This window comes from Cheilinus undulatus, linkage group 16 (assembly GCF_018320785.1).
Source record: "Cheilinus undulatus linkage group 16, ASM1832078v1, whole genome shotgun sequence".
NCBI lineage: Eukaryota > Metazoa > Chordata > Actinopteri > Labriformes > Labridae > Cheilinus > Cheilinus undulatus.
This window is the reverse complement of record NC_054880.1, coordinates 20,586,561-20,604,219: the sequence shown is the minus strand read 5'-3', so window position 1 is coordinate 20,604,219 and position 17,659 is coordinate 20,586,561. Positions and strand designations below refer to the sequence as shown.

The window sequence follows — 17,659 nt, the reverse complement described above, 5'->3', positions numbered from 1 at the left end:
TGGCTTACAGAAATGAAAACCCAAAATTCAGTGTCTCAAAAAATTAGAATATTACATAAGATTAATAAAAAAAAAAGGATATTTTAAACAGAAATATCAAGCTTCTGGAAAGTATGTTCATTTCGATGCCTTCAATACTTGGTTGGGACTCCTTTTGCATGAATTACTGCATCAGTGCAGCGTGGCATGGAGGCGATCAGCCTGTGGCACTGCTCAGGTGTAATGGAAGTCCAGATTGCTTTCATAGCTGCCTTCAGGTCATCTGCATTGTTTGGTCTGGTGTCTCTCATCTTCCTTTTGACAATACCTCATAGATTCTCTATGGGGTTCAGGTCAGGCCACTTTGCTGGCCAATCAAGCACAGTAACACCATGGTCATTGAACCAGCTTTCAATGCTTTTTGCAATGCAAAGCTTTTCCAAACTTTCAACTTTACTTTACTTTACTTTAGCTACGTAGATAAGGGAGCTATTTAGCTAACATGGCTAAAGCTAAAGAAACTTAGGATATTTCTACCAACAAAACTACGATGCTTATGTTAGCTGTGTAAGCTACATAGTTTGTTTTATATACATTTGCTAAAGCTAAAGCTAAAGGTCATGTTGCTAACTAACTTCAACTATGTAGTAATGTTAACTGCATAGCTAGTGAAGCTATGTAAGCTTTAGCTAAAGCTGTCGTTAAATTGAGCCACCATTCGTGTTTCTTCTTCAAAAACAGATCTATACATAATTCACCCCCGGTAACTGCCAGACTTTGCTATTTTTTAACTTAGATTTTATTTATAATCTATAACTGGAAATACATTGTGCCAGCAGATGATGGCTCCTGGTCTGACAGAGATGGCATCACACATTAATGGTCTAAAGAGGGGCGTCTGAGATCTACAGTCTACTGCCAGGCTGTTGAGAAAGTTGATCCGTTTGTATATTAGTTATCTTACTGTTGTGCTGTGTTTCGTTGAATGTAGGCTGAGGACGATTTTTAAACACTGTTTGGTGTTTTACTCACATTTTGCACAATGTCACAACTTATTTGGACATAGAGTTTTTGACGATTTTACAGTGGAAAAACCAAACATGCGCTCTTAGCAGGAATGTACGGCAAACTGTGTACTCAGGGGACCAAAGAAAGCAAACATTTTTAATATGGCAGCTGCTATCAATGCGCTTCAAACTGTGCTTCAGGAACCACTGGGTGACGTGACGTGTAGATGCCGCTGCCAAGTTTTATACAGTCCATGGTAATTGCCATTGAGAAAATGCATCAGATCTATCAGTCTATGTGCGAGACAGCGAGACAGCACTTTGTAAAACCCACTCACCAGGACCACTGAGAGGTAGGAGTTTGGGATACAGTCCATGAAACACTAAGCCACATCGGCACTGCTGACACTTAACTCACACTGAGCTCTACAGGTTTACTCCTATCAGAGCAGAGGCGAACGAAAGACCGCAACACTTCACAGGAAAATGTATGGTTTATTCTTTCAAAATTAAAGCTCTTGCCATCAAGTAGATTGACTTGTGTAGAGGTTGTCCTTGAAATTACTTAAGTCATATTTTTCGAAGAATGCATGGAGCACTGGAGAGAAGAAAAGGTAAATTGCCTGTTTATCGTAGTCCCCAAAGAAGCGGTGCTGTTTGGTTGTAATGTGAAACCGGAAGTACGTTGTCGTGATTCCGGTTGACTTGACGGCTGTAGAAGAGTGGCTCTCTTTGAATCGTAGCTTTTGTCAGAGAAGAGGTTCAGGCGACACATTCCTGTGCAGTTTGCAGCTGAAGCTTCGTGTTGAATGATGGATTGTACAGAGGAGGTTCAGTCTGTGAGTGAGGAAACTGGAGCGCAGATGGAGCTCAAAAAGGGAATGTCGATCTTCATTGATGTAAGTAAAACATTTTAATGTTTAAGTTCTTCAACCAAATCTACATCTCCTATATTGATGCTAACACCGGAGGTTCATTTTTTCTCCCTTTCCACTGAATTTAAGTCTAACTATGATTTTATTACATTTCACATAAAAGTAACAACAGCAAACAAGAATAAAAACATGACAGAGTATTGTATTATATGTTAAGAAAAAAATCTGTATACATTTCAGTCATCTATCAAAGATGTTAAATCACCGTCATCAGCATGGATCATTCTTGTGAATGAAGGGTACAGGTGGTTCCTTTCACAGACAGAATTAATTTGACAAGGCTGCCCTTTACTTTCATGCTGTAAGACTTCACAGCCTGGCCATTCATTTTCATGTCAGTGTTCAAATCCAAATGCCAAGTTAACTCAAATGTTATGATTCTTGCTCAGCTTCAGAAAACGTCTTACTTTTTGAGTCTGAAACATCACATTAAATCTAAAAAGCAAAGGGTTACCAGCCCTTTTAGATCCCTTCATATGATAGGAATTAAATATTTACATCACAACTTGCGCATGTCTCAGTACATCTAATGATCTCGCTCCTATATGCTTCGGAACATATAGGAGGACTCTCTCTCCCTCATTATAACCTCATCTTATTCCCTTCATTCCTGTCACTCACACTCCCGTGTAATCCCCCTCATAGATGAATCTGTAGGCTGCCTTCTGTTGCTGTGTTTGAAACACACTGAGAGCTGGATGCACCCATAGGAATTATTAAGGTGGAAAGCTCTGCATCCACTAGGCTCGAACTGATGTCTCCTTGATGCTGAACAGGTGCTTTATCTGTTGTCAGCATGAAATGAAACCACCTGCTGTCTTCAGAGGCAAGGTGGTCCAAAGAGTCTTGCTTCTTAATGCCTCTCACAGAGCTTGAGCTGTCTGTTTTTATCACTTAAAACACACATGCTGGCTTCACACAGTTTCCTTTATGGCAGGGAGGTCACGTTCTTGTGTTTGTTAGTGCAAATTAAGCTGCAATTATGTTAGAGTTTGGAAATCGGAAGGAGCAATTACTTTTTTAATTTATCGTGATATAGACATGAAGAAGTAAGGATTTTAATGTGTTGTGATCAAATTCATTAAAGTGATTCACAGTTGGTCTCTAAATATACCCTATATGCTGAAAAGAATGACTATAAACGTGTGAAAAGAGAGAGAACTTCAGTGCCAATATAAAGTATTCAACCTCTTGATGCTTTACTCTTATTTGTTGTATAAATCAATCATGACCAATGTAACTGGGCATTTTTAACAAAAATAAAAACAGTTCAATGTCCAAGTGAAAACAGATTTCTACAAAGTAATGTCAATTAAACAGAAATAGATGGGGTGAAATCAGTATTTAGTAGATGCACCATTGGCTACAACCACAGCACTGAGTCTGTGTGAATCAGTCTCAGTCAGGCTTGCACATCTAGACACTGCAATTTTATGCCATTCTTTTTTGCAAAACTGCTCATGCTCTGTCAGGTTTCAAGTCCAGCAAATTCCCACAAATTGGGCTTTGACTCGGCCTCTCCAGAACATTTGTCTTACTGTCTAAGCCATTTCTGTGCGGCTTTCGTGGTATGCTTGGGTCATTGTGTTGCTGGAAAATAAATCCCTCTACTTTAACAAGGCTTCCAGGGCTGGCTGCCGAGAAGCATCCCCACAGCATGATGCTTCCCCTCCACCATGTTTCACAGTGGGGGTGGTATGCGGTGTTTGGTGTCTGCCGAACACGGCCTCTTGTCTGATGTCCAAAAAGCCCCATTTTCGTGCTTTTTGACCACAAAAAACAAAGAACTTTTTCCACTTGACCATGGAGTCTCCCACATGCCTTTGGTGAACTCTAGTTGAGATTTAACGTGAGTTTTCATCAACACAATCTTTCTCTTTGCTTCTCTCCCATAAATCATCATAACTGCTGTATGCAGACTCTTTCCTATCTCAGCTGCTGAAGCTTGTACCTCCTTCAGAGTAGTCATAGATGTCTTGGTGTCCGCTCTCACTAGTCTCCTTCTTGTACGGTCACTCAGTTTGTGATGATAACCTGATCTGGCAGATTTTCACATGTGCCATATTCTTTCCATCCTTGATGATGGATTTATCTGAACTCCAGGGGATGTTCAGTGCCTTGTAATTTATTTTGTATCCATCCCCGGACTTATACATTTTATAAGCATTTTTTAATTGCTTGGAGTGTTCTTTTGTCTCCATGGTGTAATGAATACAATTAACCAATTACACCTTCCAGTCACAGGTGTCTTTATACTAAAACCACTTGAGACACATTCCCTCAGGTGATCCCCATTTCACTAAGTGTGAGACTACTAGCATCAACTGGCTGGACTTCTGTTGAATTAGGTCAATCACTTAAAAGGGGTTCAATATTTATGCAACCACGTATTTCACCTTACATTTTTTTGTTTGATTGACATTACATTGTCAAAAAAGGCAAATTATATTGACCAAGATTGTTTTATAAAACCTCTAAAAGGGTGAAACATCCAAGGGGATGAATAATTTTTACAGGCATAGTAAAAGCACTGAAAACTTTGGCATCTTCAGTAATCCCACTTAATCGTGAGTTACCTCAAGTCTCCACATTACAATCTGCAGTTTTGCTAGCAATGTCTGTATTCCACAAGTGCATTTTCCTAAGATGCCTCAGTTCAGTTAATTTGAGTTGTAGTTGGGGGTGCCTTTCCATTCGGCAGATATGTGCTGTTACTGCATATTCTTTCTTCATTTTGAAACTTCAGTTCAGGCATTTTTTTGCATTGCAGAAATTGTTACACACAGTCTTCTGTTGTGTAGCAAACTTTAAAAACATATATTTTTTTGCTTTACACTATGTTTACATGGAAAACCTCAGGTCATTGCATGTCAACGTGTTAGTCTGCCTTCTCTTCATTGATCAAATTTCTCAAAGTCAGGCTGAAGGCCTTTGCACTCTGGGTCTGTTTTCACATCTGAAAATTGCAGCACAAAATAGAAACACTATCTTGTGTTTTCACATCTGCTCAGTTCATTTCAATGGGTGATGAACTTTTCAGGGCAGTGCCTGCAGCTCTCTCTCTTTCTCTCTCTCCATCCATCTCCCTGAAACTTCACTTTAAAAACCTTGCTTAGCCCATGCATTCTGTAAATTTCAACAATGGAACGTAGTAGATAAAGGGAGGAATTTGTACTCTTAGCCATGTAACAAAAGTTACTTAATTGAAAAGATGTGCTCTCAAACTTGGCGCAGTCCTGTGATACACAAGTTAAGGCAAATAACCCACTCCAGCCAGGAGTGGGTAGAAAAAATGTTTTCTTTTTTTTCCAAAGAGTGAAAGAGCCACAAAATCATCTGAACTGTTTTTTTTTTTCATTGCAGTAGAAGATCATTATGTCTGGTGATGCACATTTTCTAATCAAAAGTAAAATAAATGCATGTATAAGATTTTAGAGTGTGGCTTTTTTTTTTGGAGTATGGATCTGAAAAACACATCAGAAAATATCAGACTCAGTGGACAAAGGCTTTAACACACCAAGGTTGGGGTTGGATTTAGTGTTGCATGTATGCACCGCCATCAGACCAAAACTGGACTTGGCACTTGCTCCACAGTCTCCATGCTGGGTTTTGACCTAGAGGTTCCCAAGCATAAATCCTAGCATAAGTCACGTTGTTATCCATCTGAGGATATCTGCATAAGCCAGAGCATTGATTCCCAACCTGCCGTCCTGGCATCAAAGATCTCAGGAGGAGTGTATGGGTTTGTCTGCTCTGAGGTAGTTGAACTAGTTCTTTGTGAATGGATTCAAATCCTGATAAAACACTTATAAAACAACTTATACAGATCCTTTAAGAAAAATGTGAAGACATATTTTCATATGGTTTTATCAGTTAGAAAATAAATTTATGTTGATTTTTGATTGCAATGTGGCCCTTTTTTGAGCAGGGCTGAGGTTTTCTTAAACACTACAGAACTGAAGATTCATGGGGGTTCCCTTTGTCTGCATATTAGAATAAAGATCATGAACAGGAAGTATCATGTTGATTTAGTGCATGTCATGGGATGTGCAAACAGACTCAAAGCCTGTTGAAATCTCCTTCATGCATATGAACCCGACAGGATGAGAAAGTAGGCGATGCTATTTTGAGGTGCTTGGACCCTTTTAAAGCTGATGTGGTCATCGCCACTGAGCCTTTCATCTCCTCTGGACTCTGGGACAGGCCTATCAATAATTAAATGACACGCTGCTTTTTTAGAGTTTGATCGATCACACACATACTTTGATGACTTTGATGATGTGAAACCTTCCTGACATTCCTCTATTTTCCTTTCTCATTACAGATTTTACGGCGAGCTGATAAAAACGGTAAATATCAACTCTCTGTGTGAAAACACATTTACTTTCTCAATGAAATTCTGATCATGACTGTCTGCTGATACTTCTGTCAGTTTCCATGGAAACAGGAAACTGACCATGCCCACTGAGGTTCAATTTCAAAACATTAATGAAGAGAAACGCTTCAAAAGACCTGCACCAGTTAGAGGTTTTATCGACCTTATCACTCTCAGGGAAGAACATGGGCGAAGCTGCAGGCTGAGGGCAGATCGTGATACCTTTACTTCCTCATGCAGTGGTATCATATTATTATTTTCTTTGCACAAAATCCTGATGCAGTGTGATGTTTGAATCTAAATCCAGGTTCTCTCTCCAATAATCCTGCTCTTATTATTCTAAAGACACTCTCAAAGTGAAAAAATAGGAAGCAGAAAATAAATATGCAGAACTCTTGATTTTATGGAGCGGAGGCCTTGCAATCTAATTTACCAAGACTAAATAATTTAGTCAAAACGGACTGTTCTCCTGCATTCTCTGCACTTACTAAATAACACTGCCTTACAGTTGTACAGCATCTGAATATATTATATCTAACTTATTCCTTTTAGGTTTCTGTATTAAAGACAGATTCCCCTCACTTGCAAATTGACCCGTAGAAGATGTGTCTGAAAATAAATGGTGCATCAATGCAAAGAAGACAGCATGTTTTTAATAATATACAGAGCACTCAGACCCCCTTCACTTTTTTCCCATTTGTTGCAGCCTGATGCTACAGTCGAAAAAAAGAAAGTCATTTTTATTCTCATTAATCTACAACCAGTACACCATAATGACAAAGTGAAAACAGAATGTGAGAATTTTTTTTTGTAATTGATTGAAAAGAAAAATTGAAATACCACTTTGACATAAGCATGAAGACTCTTTGCAACGACACTTTATCTCAGGCTCCTCCAGTTTCTCTTGATCTTTGCTGAGATGTTTCTACACCTTGATTGGAGTCAACCTGTGGTAAATTAAACTGATTGGACAGAATTTGAAAAAAGCACACACCTCACTATAGAAGGCCTCACAGATAACAATGCCTATCAGAGCAAAAACCAAGTCATGAGGTCAAAGAAACTGCCTGCAGAGCTCAGAGACAGGATTGTTGCAAGCCACAAATCTAGGGAAGGTTAGAAAAAAAACTTCAGGACTCTTCTGAGAGCTGGTCATCTGAGCAATCTTGAGAAAATGGCTTTAGTGAGGGAGGTGATCAAGAACTAGGTCACTCTGACTGAGCTCTAGAGATCCTGTGTGGAGATCTGAACAAAGTATCAGAAGGACAAACATCACTGCGTCCCTCCACTGATGAGGGCTTTACGGCAGCGTGAAAGCCTGCTTGGCTTTCATGTGTTTTGCACTGAGGAGGAGCTTCCGTCTTGCCATCGCTGTACTTTGCTCCATTCATTTTTCCTTCAACCCTGACTAGTCTCCCAGCCCCTGCTGCTGAAAAACTTCCCCACTGCATGATGCTGCCACTACCATGCTACAGTGTTGGACTGGTTTTTGGCAGGTGGTAACATTTAGACAGTTCAACATAACAGTTCATTGTTTGTTTCATCAGACCAGATAATCTTGTTTCACACAGTCTGCTGTTTTGCTAGCTCCAAATGCGCTTTCACATGTTTCTGCCAAAAGCCCAGATTGTTGGAGGGCTGCAGTGATGGTTGTCCTTCTGGAGTGACTCATTGGACAGAGTCACTGATGTTTGTGTCAGGTGGGCTAATCATATTTTGTTTACTTTCTCCAATTTCCTTAATTGTCAACTAAAATGCATTGTAGGCTAATTTCAACATCAGTACTTCCACCATCCTCTGTAAAGTCACAATAGTGAGGTCTGTAGGTGATCCTGAGGTAGAATCTGCCAGTCTTGGGACAAAAGTATACCCTTTGTTAAAAGGACATGTTAAATTAGGTTACTGATATCCTAATGGAACTTATGAAGTTGAATCTTTCAGAACAATATGACTTATCATGTCAACAATACCATATGGTGTCTTCTTTTAAATGCATGAAACAGAACACCGTTTGAAGGCACATCATGCACCTACAACTAGTTTACCACATTCATTACGGACATAGCATGACATCCCTTCCTCATGTTAAATAGCCATCCCAAAGACTTGTCAAGCAGCTCATTAAAATTCACCCTCCATGTCCGTTTTTGCTGTTTCCTCAGCTAGTTATCTCTTACCCAGCTCTTCAACAGTGACTCACTGTGTGCTAGATTTATGTGCATGTGTTTTTCCGGCTTTGCATCCCCCAAAAGGGGCTCTTGCCCACAGCATCCATAGTGACATGACAGTCACAGTGAGCATCACCTCGAGAGCAGCAGGTCAGCACTGAACATTTAAATTTCAGCCACCTCATCCCCCCATAAGCAGCCAGAGAGTGCTGAAGTCACAGCAGTGTAAAAAATGTGCTGTTTTTGGTTGGTTATCTCGGTTTGCCTGTAGGGTATTCAGTTTTATGGCTGCTCATTTTGTTTTTCTGTTTATATTCACCTCATGAATATTTCACTTGGTTTGATATTTTTGTTTTATTTAGAATTTAAAAGCTTGAAATCATAAAAACAGTCATTGTCTGGGGTTACCATCAGATTAATCTAATGGAAGAATAATGATATGGTGTTTAATAAAAACCAAGGAAGAATGTTTACTCTGGGTATTTTGTGAACTTTTCTTGTGTTTTAAAGAGAATGTAATCTTTTTCTTTAATGGTCGTGGTCTTTTTGCCTTACACTCCTTCAGTACAATAAGATGCAGCAATTGAGGAGAGAGGGGTCTGCATGCAGACTATAGATCTCAGATGCCCCCTCTCGCAGACCACTACTGTGAGATGCCGACAAAGTCATAGCAACATTTAATAAATAAAACAAATAAAAAGGTTCGAGGTCTAATCTAGATAATGTATAGATAATAATAATGTATAGACCTGTTTTAGAAGTAGTTACACAAATGGTTGCTCGCTGTAGCTTCGTGAGCTTTATCTAAAGCCAATGAAGGTATGTTAGCTGTAGCTTTTGGCAGACACTTTTATTCTCCTGAATAAACAATCATGACCCAAATTTCTGAACATTTTCAAAATGTATTTAAATATATTTGACAAAGAATATTGTGGTTTTTACTGTATTTAAAGCTAAATGTGACAGAACAAAGAGATATTACAAGTGTGTCATTAGAAACCCTGAACTGACATACATTTATACATTGTATTTGATTCTGTTTTCCATTATAAGGTGTAAATTTTGGTTGTTTTCGACAGACTTTGAGGTTTTCTAAATATCTTAACAGGCGTAGATGTCTAGAAAACTACTTAAATGTACTCTTTAGCATAGAAAACAGACTATATTTAAATGTACTTATATATGGGCCTTTTGTACATCATGTACAAGTTTTTTCCAGGCACCTCTTTGCAATCCATTGACAACAGCCTTGTGACCCACTTCTGGGTCCCGACCCATCAGTTGAGAACCACTGATTTAGATTTAAACAACTTTATTTAATGATTGTAATCAGGTTTTGCAGATCTGGATTTTAACTTTGAACTTTTGGTAGTCTAACCAAAAGCCAAAAGTTTTAATCCAATTTTATTTGGAAAATTTTAGCTTGTATTTCTGTTCTGACAGAGACGGTGTGTCTCTGCGGTGGTCAAGGACATTTGAGAGCTGTGGTCTGCAGCCAGACTGCCTTGGTTAAGGACAAGTCAGAGACTCAGGAGGTGGTTTTCTGAAATGAAATTCTTTAGCAGTGTTGTTTAGTAAGAGATTTAGTTCTTTCTTAATTAATCCATAATTCCAGATTTACCAACTTGAAGAGGTGAATCATGATTGTCAGTACAAAACCCATAACTGATTTGACCATTAAGTATCCACCTGACCTCAATGGATATTTTTACTGTGTGTTGACAAGTTCTATTTTTCTGCTCTCTCCCCAGATGATGGGAAACTTTCCTTTGATGAATTCAAAGCCTACTTCTCTGATGGAGTCTTGACCGCTGACGAACTGAAGGAGCTCTTCCACACAATTGACACCCATAACACAGAGTGAGTCCCTGAGTTTCTTCATGCTTTCTTATCTTTTATTCCATGTGGAAAAGAGCTGATGCAAACTTAAATACTTTTACTCCATCTTCATCTAAAATTCTTCACAAGTTAACAGTTATCCAGTGCAGCATGCCACTTGTTGTAAAAGTGACTGTAGTTAAAGAAGAAATAACAGCAAGTTGAACTGATGAGTATTCTTTAGTTAATATTCAAAATTGACATCACCCCTTTTGAAACAATGCCAAAATTTTAAAGAAACACAGATGTGTGTGGCCTTAATGAAAGGGTAAGCTGTCAGACAGTATGTCCTTCTTGGGGGAATAATATGAAAAGTTCTATGCTGGTTGCTCTGGGGGAAAAAAAGATCTTCAAACCAAGCTGAGCACATACATTTTTAGTAGAGTATATGCCATATTATTCCTTGTTGTTTTTTTGTCAAATAAACAATATATAATGTGAAAAATCTAAAATAATTCAAAGGAACTGGGCCACTTGCTCGTAGGGATTTTTTTATTCATGCATAAGCTTAGTGTTGCTGGAGTGATGACAAGATGTGAGGAGAAGAGCTCGAGGCAGCGAGCCTGTGTGTTCTTTCTCAGCAGGACACAAGAGACTCCTGTCAAGCACGTCCCTTTGTTCACCTGTCAGCCTGTCTCTCTTTCTTATGTCGAATACCTGCAGATAAAAGACAGGATGAGAAGATTTGTATCTGTAAAAAAAGCTGATTTCAAACTAACAAAAGCACATTAAGGAAATTTCTGCCCGACATAGTTCAAAATAATGTCAAAACTGCATCAATGAGCAAGACTGGCAGCAAGATAAAAGGTCACAGTTCTTCCCACATCCCAGTACTGTATTTGCGGTTTAGGAGTTAAAGAATCAATCACATTTTACATACTACAGAGGCTAAAATATCTAGTGTTTTCCATGTCCTCTCTCAGTTTATTCTCCTGAGAGGAGGTCCAAATATTCACAATCATTTATTATCATTTGATGCAATGTCCTATCAAACCCTCTATTCTACTGGGGTTTCCAGATTCAAGTGAAGTGAATTTGAAACTTAAACACAGCTGCTACTCTGACATTTGCTGTTCCTCTTACAGCTGTTGAATCCAAATAAGTTTATATCATCTTCACAAAATCATATTTTTTTCTGTTTTCTTATTGACAGATGAGTGTAGTTTTTGTGTTATCTTGACATGTTTTGACAGCTAAGTTCTAGCAGTCTTCCTCCGAAGAGTCACGTGGTGTTGTTGTGACGTGTCTTATCAGCTGATCTTGCACCGGTTTGGTCGTCCTGTCAATCAGGACATCAATAAGAACGATCTGTTGTTAGAATCAGTTTAATCTGTATCTACAGATTTTACATAGAAATAAAGAACCAGTGCAAGAGGCTGAATGATTTTAAGCATTTTCTAGTTTACATATGTAGAACATTTGTGGTAGACATGTGTTGACTAGGGGTGGAAAGAAACTAATCACATTTACTCAAATTACTATAATCAGTAACCTTACAAAGCAGATGGATACGCCCGTTTCCGTGTTTCTCACTGGCAAATCCATCTTGCAAAACTCCCGTCTGAACTGTGTGGGCCCGGTTAGAAAGTGACAAGACCAAGCAGTGATGAGGGGCAGTATTTTCGGGCGTGGTGGAGTCGTGACGTATGCAAGCAGCAACAAGAGGCCGGTGGAATTATGGCGGAAGAGCTTAGCGTGGATGCTGCTAAAGCACGGGTTTTATCAGAACTTGATGACATTTCTTTGTTAAAAGAAGAACAAAGAACAGCAGTGAGTTTTCTTTTCAAAAACGACATAAGTTGTGTACTGACATGTCTACAGTTCGTCTACATGGTTCGTGTTATGCAGTTCTTTTCTGGAGTTACTCCTCGATAGCGGCTATGTCACATGTTTTGTTGCTCTGATTGGCCCAATGTGACATACAGTTCACCCAATCACCTTCAGTGGATTTTTTCAAAGCCTCTCCTCTTTCTCAAACGCCTTGTATGAGAGGTTTTCCAGATGGATGTGTGAAACAAATCCATGTTTCTGGTGGATTGTTGGTGTTTTTGATACAAGACACATTTGCACCATGAGTAAAGTTATCAACTGAGTTGGAGTTCCTGCCCATGACTTTCAGTGCTCGAAAGGACTAGACGTGCATTTTCTTCATCATCATACATTGCCTTGCTATGACGTTGACTCTCTACTTTGTTCTTGCCAGAGGAGACTCGCCTTGACACTTTTTTTCAAGCTCTGTCATATCGTAAAATATTAAACACAAAAGTGTAGTTTAACTACATGTATTGTGTACCTATATAGACACGTTTAATGTTTTTGAATTAACTCTATTAGTTTGATTAACTCTATCAATTTTACTTTGTATTTAACTGTATTATAGAGCTGTGACTTTACCCGAACAACCTGGTTGGAGTTCTATTCAATTGTTGTTCTTGCCAGTAAAAAAATGTTTATTTCACTGTACAACTCTTCAGTAGCTAATCAGTACTTAAAGTAAACTTTAAATTAAGTACTTTTCCTTTAACTTTGGTAGATTTATAGACAATTGATTTTGCCTCCACTGAAGTACTTTTGACCAAAGTAAGTGTACTTTACTCGAGTACAATAGTCACTTTTTTCACCTCTGTTGTTTACCATTCATGTATCAGCAGACTTTGGTGTACACAGGTAAACATTCAACAAATAGGCACCACACAAGTGAGATACCTACTCCTATATATGCTATTCTAATATTAAAGTGCAGCTAATAATCCAGTATAAATGAAACCATAAGACTCTTACACATAGGCCCCTCTGTGTGCTACCCACCCCTTAAAAGACAGTCCATTGTACTATGCTCCCCTGTGGAACTGAAAAAGTAGTTATAGCTTTGAAATGAAAAATACAATGCTACAAAGCTAAAGCTCATGTACAAGTCAAATGAAAATGAATTTTCATAAATAGAGCGTTTACACTTCATCTGAATATACTAAAAACAGACCAGGGTGTAAACAGCTGACGGCTACCCCCTCCTCCCTACCACACAAGACCAACAACATGTCATGCAAGACACATCACAGCATCGAACACAGCCAGGAGAAAGAAAGACACAACATGGCCAGGATCATTTGAAATATGCCACCACAAATCAGGACTACTGCTCATATAGTATAACACTATTGATCAGCACAGTGGTCTCTTCTCAAAAAATGTTCAGATTTATTTGAAAAAAAGCCACGATGCAGAATTATAGAGCAAAATGATCAATAAATTAGTGAATTTATATATTGAGCAGCAGATTTACTTGCATTCTGCTGCATTTTCCATTTAAAAACAGTGACAGCAGCAGCAGAATGAATCATATTGACAGCCTCATGGTTTTTAAATTGCTTACCAGGGGGTCCAGTGCTGGTTTAAATTGCAATTCCTGGGGTTAAAATGTCTCTCAAAAGCATTTGTTTTCTGCTCCTCCAATATAACATCACATGTAGGTCTTAATTTGCAAAGCGACTTCAATTTTTCTTTTAAATTTAATCAAGAAAACAAAACAAAAAAAATACATAAATCTGCTGAAGAGTAGAGAGAGGCACTGTAGTTGGTCAATTTGGCTGTCTTTTATGATATTCTCTCATTGAATGGCGTTGCCTCAGGCTAAACGGTAACTGGACTTGAATTCAATCGTGATTTTTTAGTCGTCTGACAACTCAAAGCACTTGTACACCGTAGGTCACACCTACCCATTCAAACACTGATGGCAGAGGTTGCTCTGGAGAATTAGTCGTCATTATTAGTAATCCCATTCAAATGAATCCATGCACAATTACACGCCACTGATGCCGCAGTGCAGGCAATCGTGAAAAGTGTCTTTCCTAAGGACACATCGGCATGAGACTGACTGCTGGGGAATAAACACACAACCTTCTAATTGTGAGATGAATGACTCTACATCTTGAGCCACGGTCTCCTGGTACTCTGGCTTCCTCCCACAGACTAAAAACATGCTTATCAGGTTATTTGGAGATTCTACATTAACCATAGGTATGAGCGTGCCTTGTTGATGTTTTAGATGCCAGCACTGTATTTAACCCCTGTCACCCCTGCTTAGGAAAAAACTTTAGGTGTATCAGCCTAAAATGGATGGCACAGTCATGTTTGGTGTTGTGATGACGCTCTTATCTAAGAGAGATGAATCACACTTATCAACCTGGTGCTCTCTGCCATTGCTGGACTGAAATTTAAAAGCCTTAAAGATCTGCACTCAGTTTGAGTCTGTTTTTAAGTGCATAGCCTGTCAAGCTCCTTTTCTCTTTGACTTTTCTTTAAAGCATTGATTAAACAAAGATGAGCTTGCAAACTCGATAACCTTTACCTCAGGAATAGAAACGCTGTGTTACACTTGCTCCCTTATCAGCACTGAGTTAACTTTACCTGTGTTCAATCAAATTGGCTTTTAGTCTCAGAGATCCAGTATCAGTTGCGCTCCACTTAAAATGTCAAAGCCAGCAAGAGTAAAGCAGCACAAGTCAAAGCTTTTTAGTGCGTTCCCCTGTTTGTCTGTTAGCGTCTAACCTCTGTTTTACCTTGTCTCTCCTCTGTGGCTCTAAGTGTTTTCTCCTGTTTGGGCCGATTGATTGCTTCAGCACTTTTACCCTTGTGAAAAACAAGACAGCTTGTGTGGAAGAGAGTTTAAACCAGTGTTTATCCCAGACTTCCTTTCAAATATGCCACTGTTTGTCTCTGAAGCTAGCTGTACAATGTCTAATGTACCACTTTGAGACACTTATGACACTTCATCACCTTCGTTTTTCTCCTGTTATTATTTTCTGTGACTCTGCACAAACACAGCATTTAGACAATTATCACAAGAGTCCTCAAAGGCTGCCCATAAGGGGTGAGAAAGGTGGAAACTATCTGGGACCCAGCTACATGAGGGCCCATGGAGGTTAGCAAAAACATAGTTGATTTTAACCCAAACACAAAGAAAATTGTTGCTTCAGTAACACATAGACTGTTTAATCTTAAAGCAAATCAGCCAGGATGCCAGGAAAGAAAGAAGAAACTAACGCCACTTTTAAAGGGAACATCCATCCATCCATTTTCTATACCGCTTATCCCGTTCAGGGTCGCGGGGGGGCTGGAGCCTATCCCAGCTGTCATTGGGCGAGAGGCGGGGTACACCCTGGACTGGTTGCCAGTCAATCGCGGGGCTGCCGTACAGAGACAGACAACCAGGCACACTAACACTCATACCTACGGCCAATTTTAGGGTCACCAATCAACCTAATGAACATGTTTTTGGTGGTGGGAGGAAGCCGGAGTACTCGGAGAGAACCCACGCGTGCACGGGGAGAACACGCAAACTCCGCCCAGAAAGGCCCTGACCGGGAAGCGAACCAGGGACTTTCTAGCTGTGAGGCAATAGCACTAACCCCTGCGCTGCTGTGCAGCCCTTTAAAGGGAACATTTGAACCCAAAAAATATTTATTAATAGCAGTGGGTGATTACTTAAGTACATTAGGATTTTAGCTTCCCACTTTCATGAAAATAAGAAAATTAAGATTAAACTGTGACTGTGCCACATGCTTGTTTTGTCCTGTGTTAAAAAAAGAGTGCACCTTCCTTTCCTAACCACACAGCATTAATCTGCAGTGCTGTAGCTGAATAATTTAAATAAACGTATTCATTGAATACACTCATGATTTTGGTGAATGAATTCAACGGCTTAATTTACACATCATGTGTGAGAATGAGACTGAAGTTCACTCTGAGGCCAGTGAACAAGCGTTTGTACTCCATGAAGTGTAGAGACTTGACAACAACCATGTGCTGAAATCAAATTCACCCCATCCCTGGCAAAAGTGTAAATGTCTGATGTGCTTTTCTGGGTAAAAGCCTGACTGCTTTCCTGTTTTTTGATTTTTTTTTTCAGACTCTGGCACACAAAGCTTTTATTCTAAATTTATTCGTGGGGAAGTTATTTAGTTGCTGAAGACAAGTAATTCCTTGTTTTATTGTAGCCATTCTCTGGTAAAAAGGTGTTTTTTACCTGAACCCTGACCCTGAGCCCGTAACCTGAACCCTAACCCCCTAACCCTTAAAATTATCCAGGAATGACGCACTTTAATTTAGTAAACACTAATAAAGAAACAACCTGGAAATTATCAAGCAAATTCTATAGAAATGATCACCTTATTGCTTTGAAATATTTGGTAAAATACCAGAGAAATGCGAAACTATTATGAGAGTTAGAGTTAGAGGGTTAGAGTTAGAGAGATAGGGTGAGGGTTCAAGTAAAATATCACCTAATTAACAGGGTAATGACAGAATTTTACAAGGATTAGGGTAAAATACTTCCTAATTACCAGAGAACTGCCCCAATATTAAGAGGCTTAGGGCTAGGTTTAGGGTTAGGATTAGGGTCAGAGGATTAGGGTAAAATACCACCTAATTACCAGAGAATTGCCACATTATAAAAAGGAATTTCTTGGTAATTTAAATATTATTATAAGGTAAACACTTGCTTAAAATACCAAGTTATTATTTGGTAAAATGCCAGCGTATTACTGGTAATTACAACCCTCTTCTTGGAAAAATTACTGATGTCCATTAATTATGATCTAGTTGAGCATAGAGCTTTCAACCTTTCCTGTATCAAAATGGTCTTAATGAAATTGTTCAAACTTAGAAAAATTAAAAGGCTTATATTTTGTGACCCTAACTTGGTTAAAATTAGTGAAGTAATTATGAAAGAAAAAGGAAGTTAACCATTAACCTTTAGTTTAAATTTCCCTCTTGTTTGTTTTGTTTTTCAGCAACGTGGACACGGATGAACTCTGTGGTGAGTAAATCCTTTATAAACAATAAAAGCATTCATAATCAGAAACAGCTTTGTGTCTCTTACCAGGTAAACCTAAATCACCAACTGACGTTTTTCCAGCTAAAGTAAAGAACCGTGTTAGAGGAGGTAGCCTAGTCTGTGATCAAACCCCTAAAGGCTGTTTGACTGAGGTGTCACACCAATGCTGTCACAACACCACACCTACAGCTCTGTCCGAGTGATTTAACTCAGTGTTTTTTTCCTCTTTTCTTGCTGCTGTGAAGAGTATTTCTCACAGCACCTTGGTGAATATGAAAACGTTCTTGGTGCCTTAGAAGACCTCAACATGTCCATACTGAAGGCCATGGACAAAACAAAGAAGGTAAGATAACAGTGATGATACTCTCATTCATTTTTCTTACAATAATGATTTTTTTAATCTCTATCAGAATAGGAGTGAAAGACATTGGGAAATTACTTAGACTTATTTTTTCTTCAATTTTTATGATAGCAGTGGGCCT

General features: G+C 38.9%; 1 protein-coding gene across 1 annotated transcript in view; it reads left to right on the top strand.

The window, feature by feature from the left end:
• Positions 1-1,746: 1,746 nt before the first annotated feature.
• The window catches only part of necab1 (N-terminal EF-hand calcium binding protein 1), a 52,181-nt gene continuing 36,268 nt past the window's right edge, over positions 1,747-17,659 (top strand). The window contains exons 1-5 of the mRNA XM_041808012.1: positions 1,747-1,885; positions 6,246-6,270; positions 10,216-10,324; positions 17,134-17,159; positions 17,423-17,520. Of these exons, the coding sequence (XP_041663946.1) occupies positions 1,796-1,885; positions 6,246-6,270; positions 10,216-10,324; positions 17,134-17,159; positions 17,423-17,520 (348 nt within the window). The 5' untranslated portion in view covers positions 1,747-1,795. The remainder of the gene's footprint in view (positions 1,886-6,245; positions 6,271-10,215; positions 10,325-17,133; positions 17,160-17,422; positions 17,521-17,659) is intronic.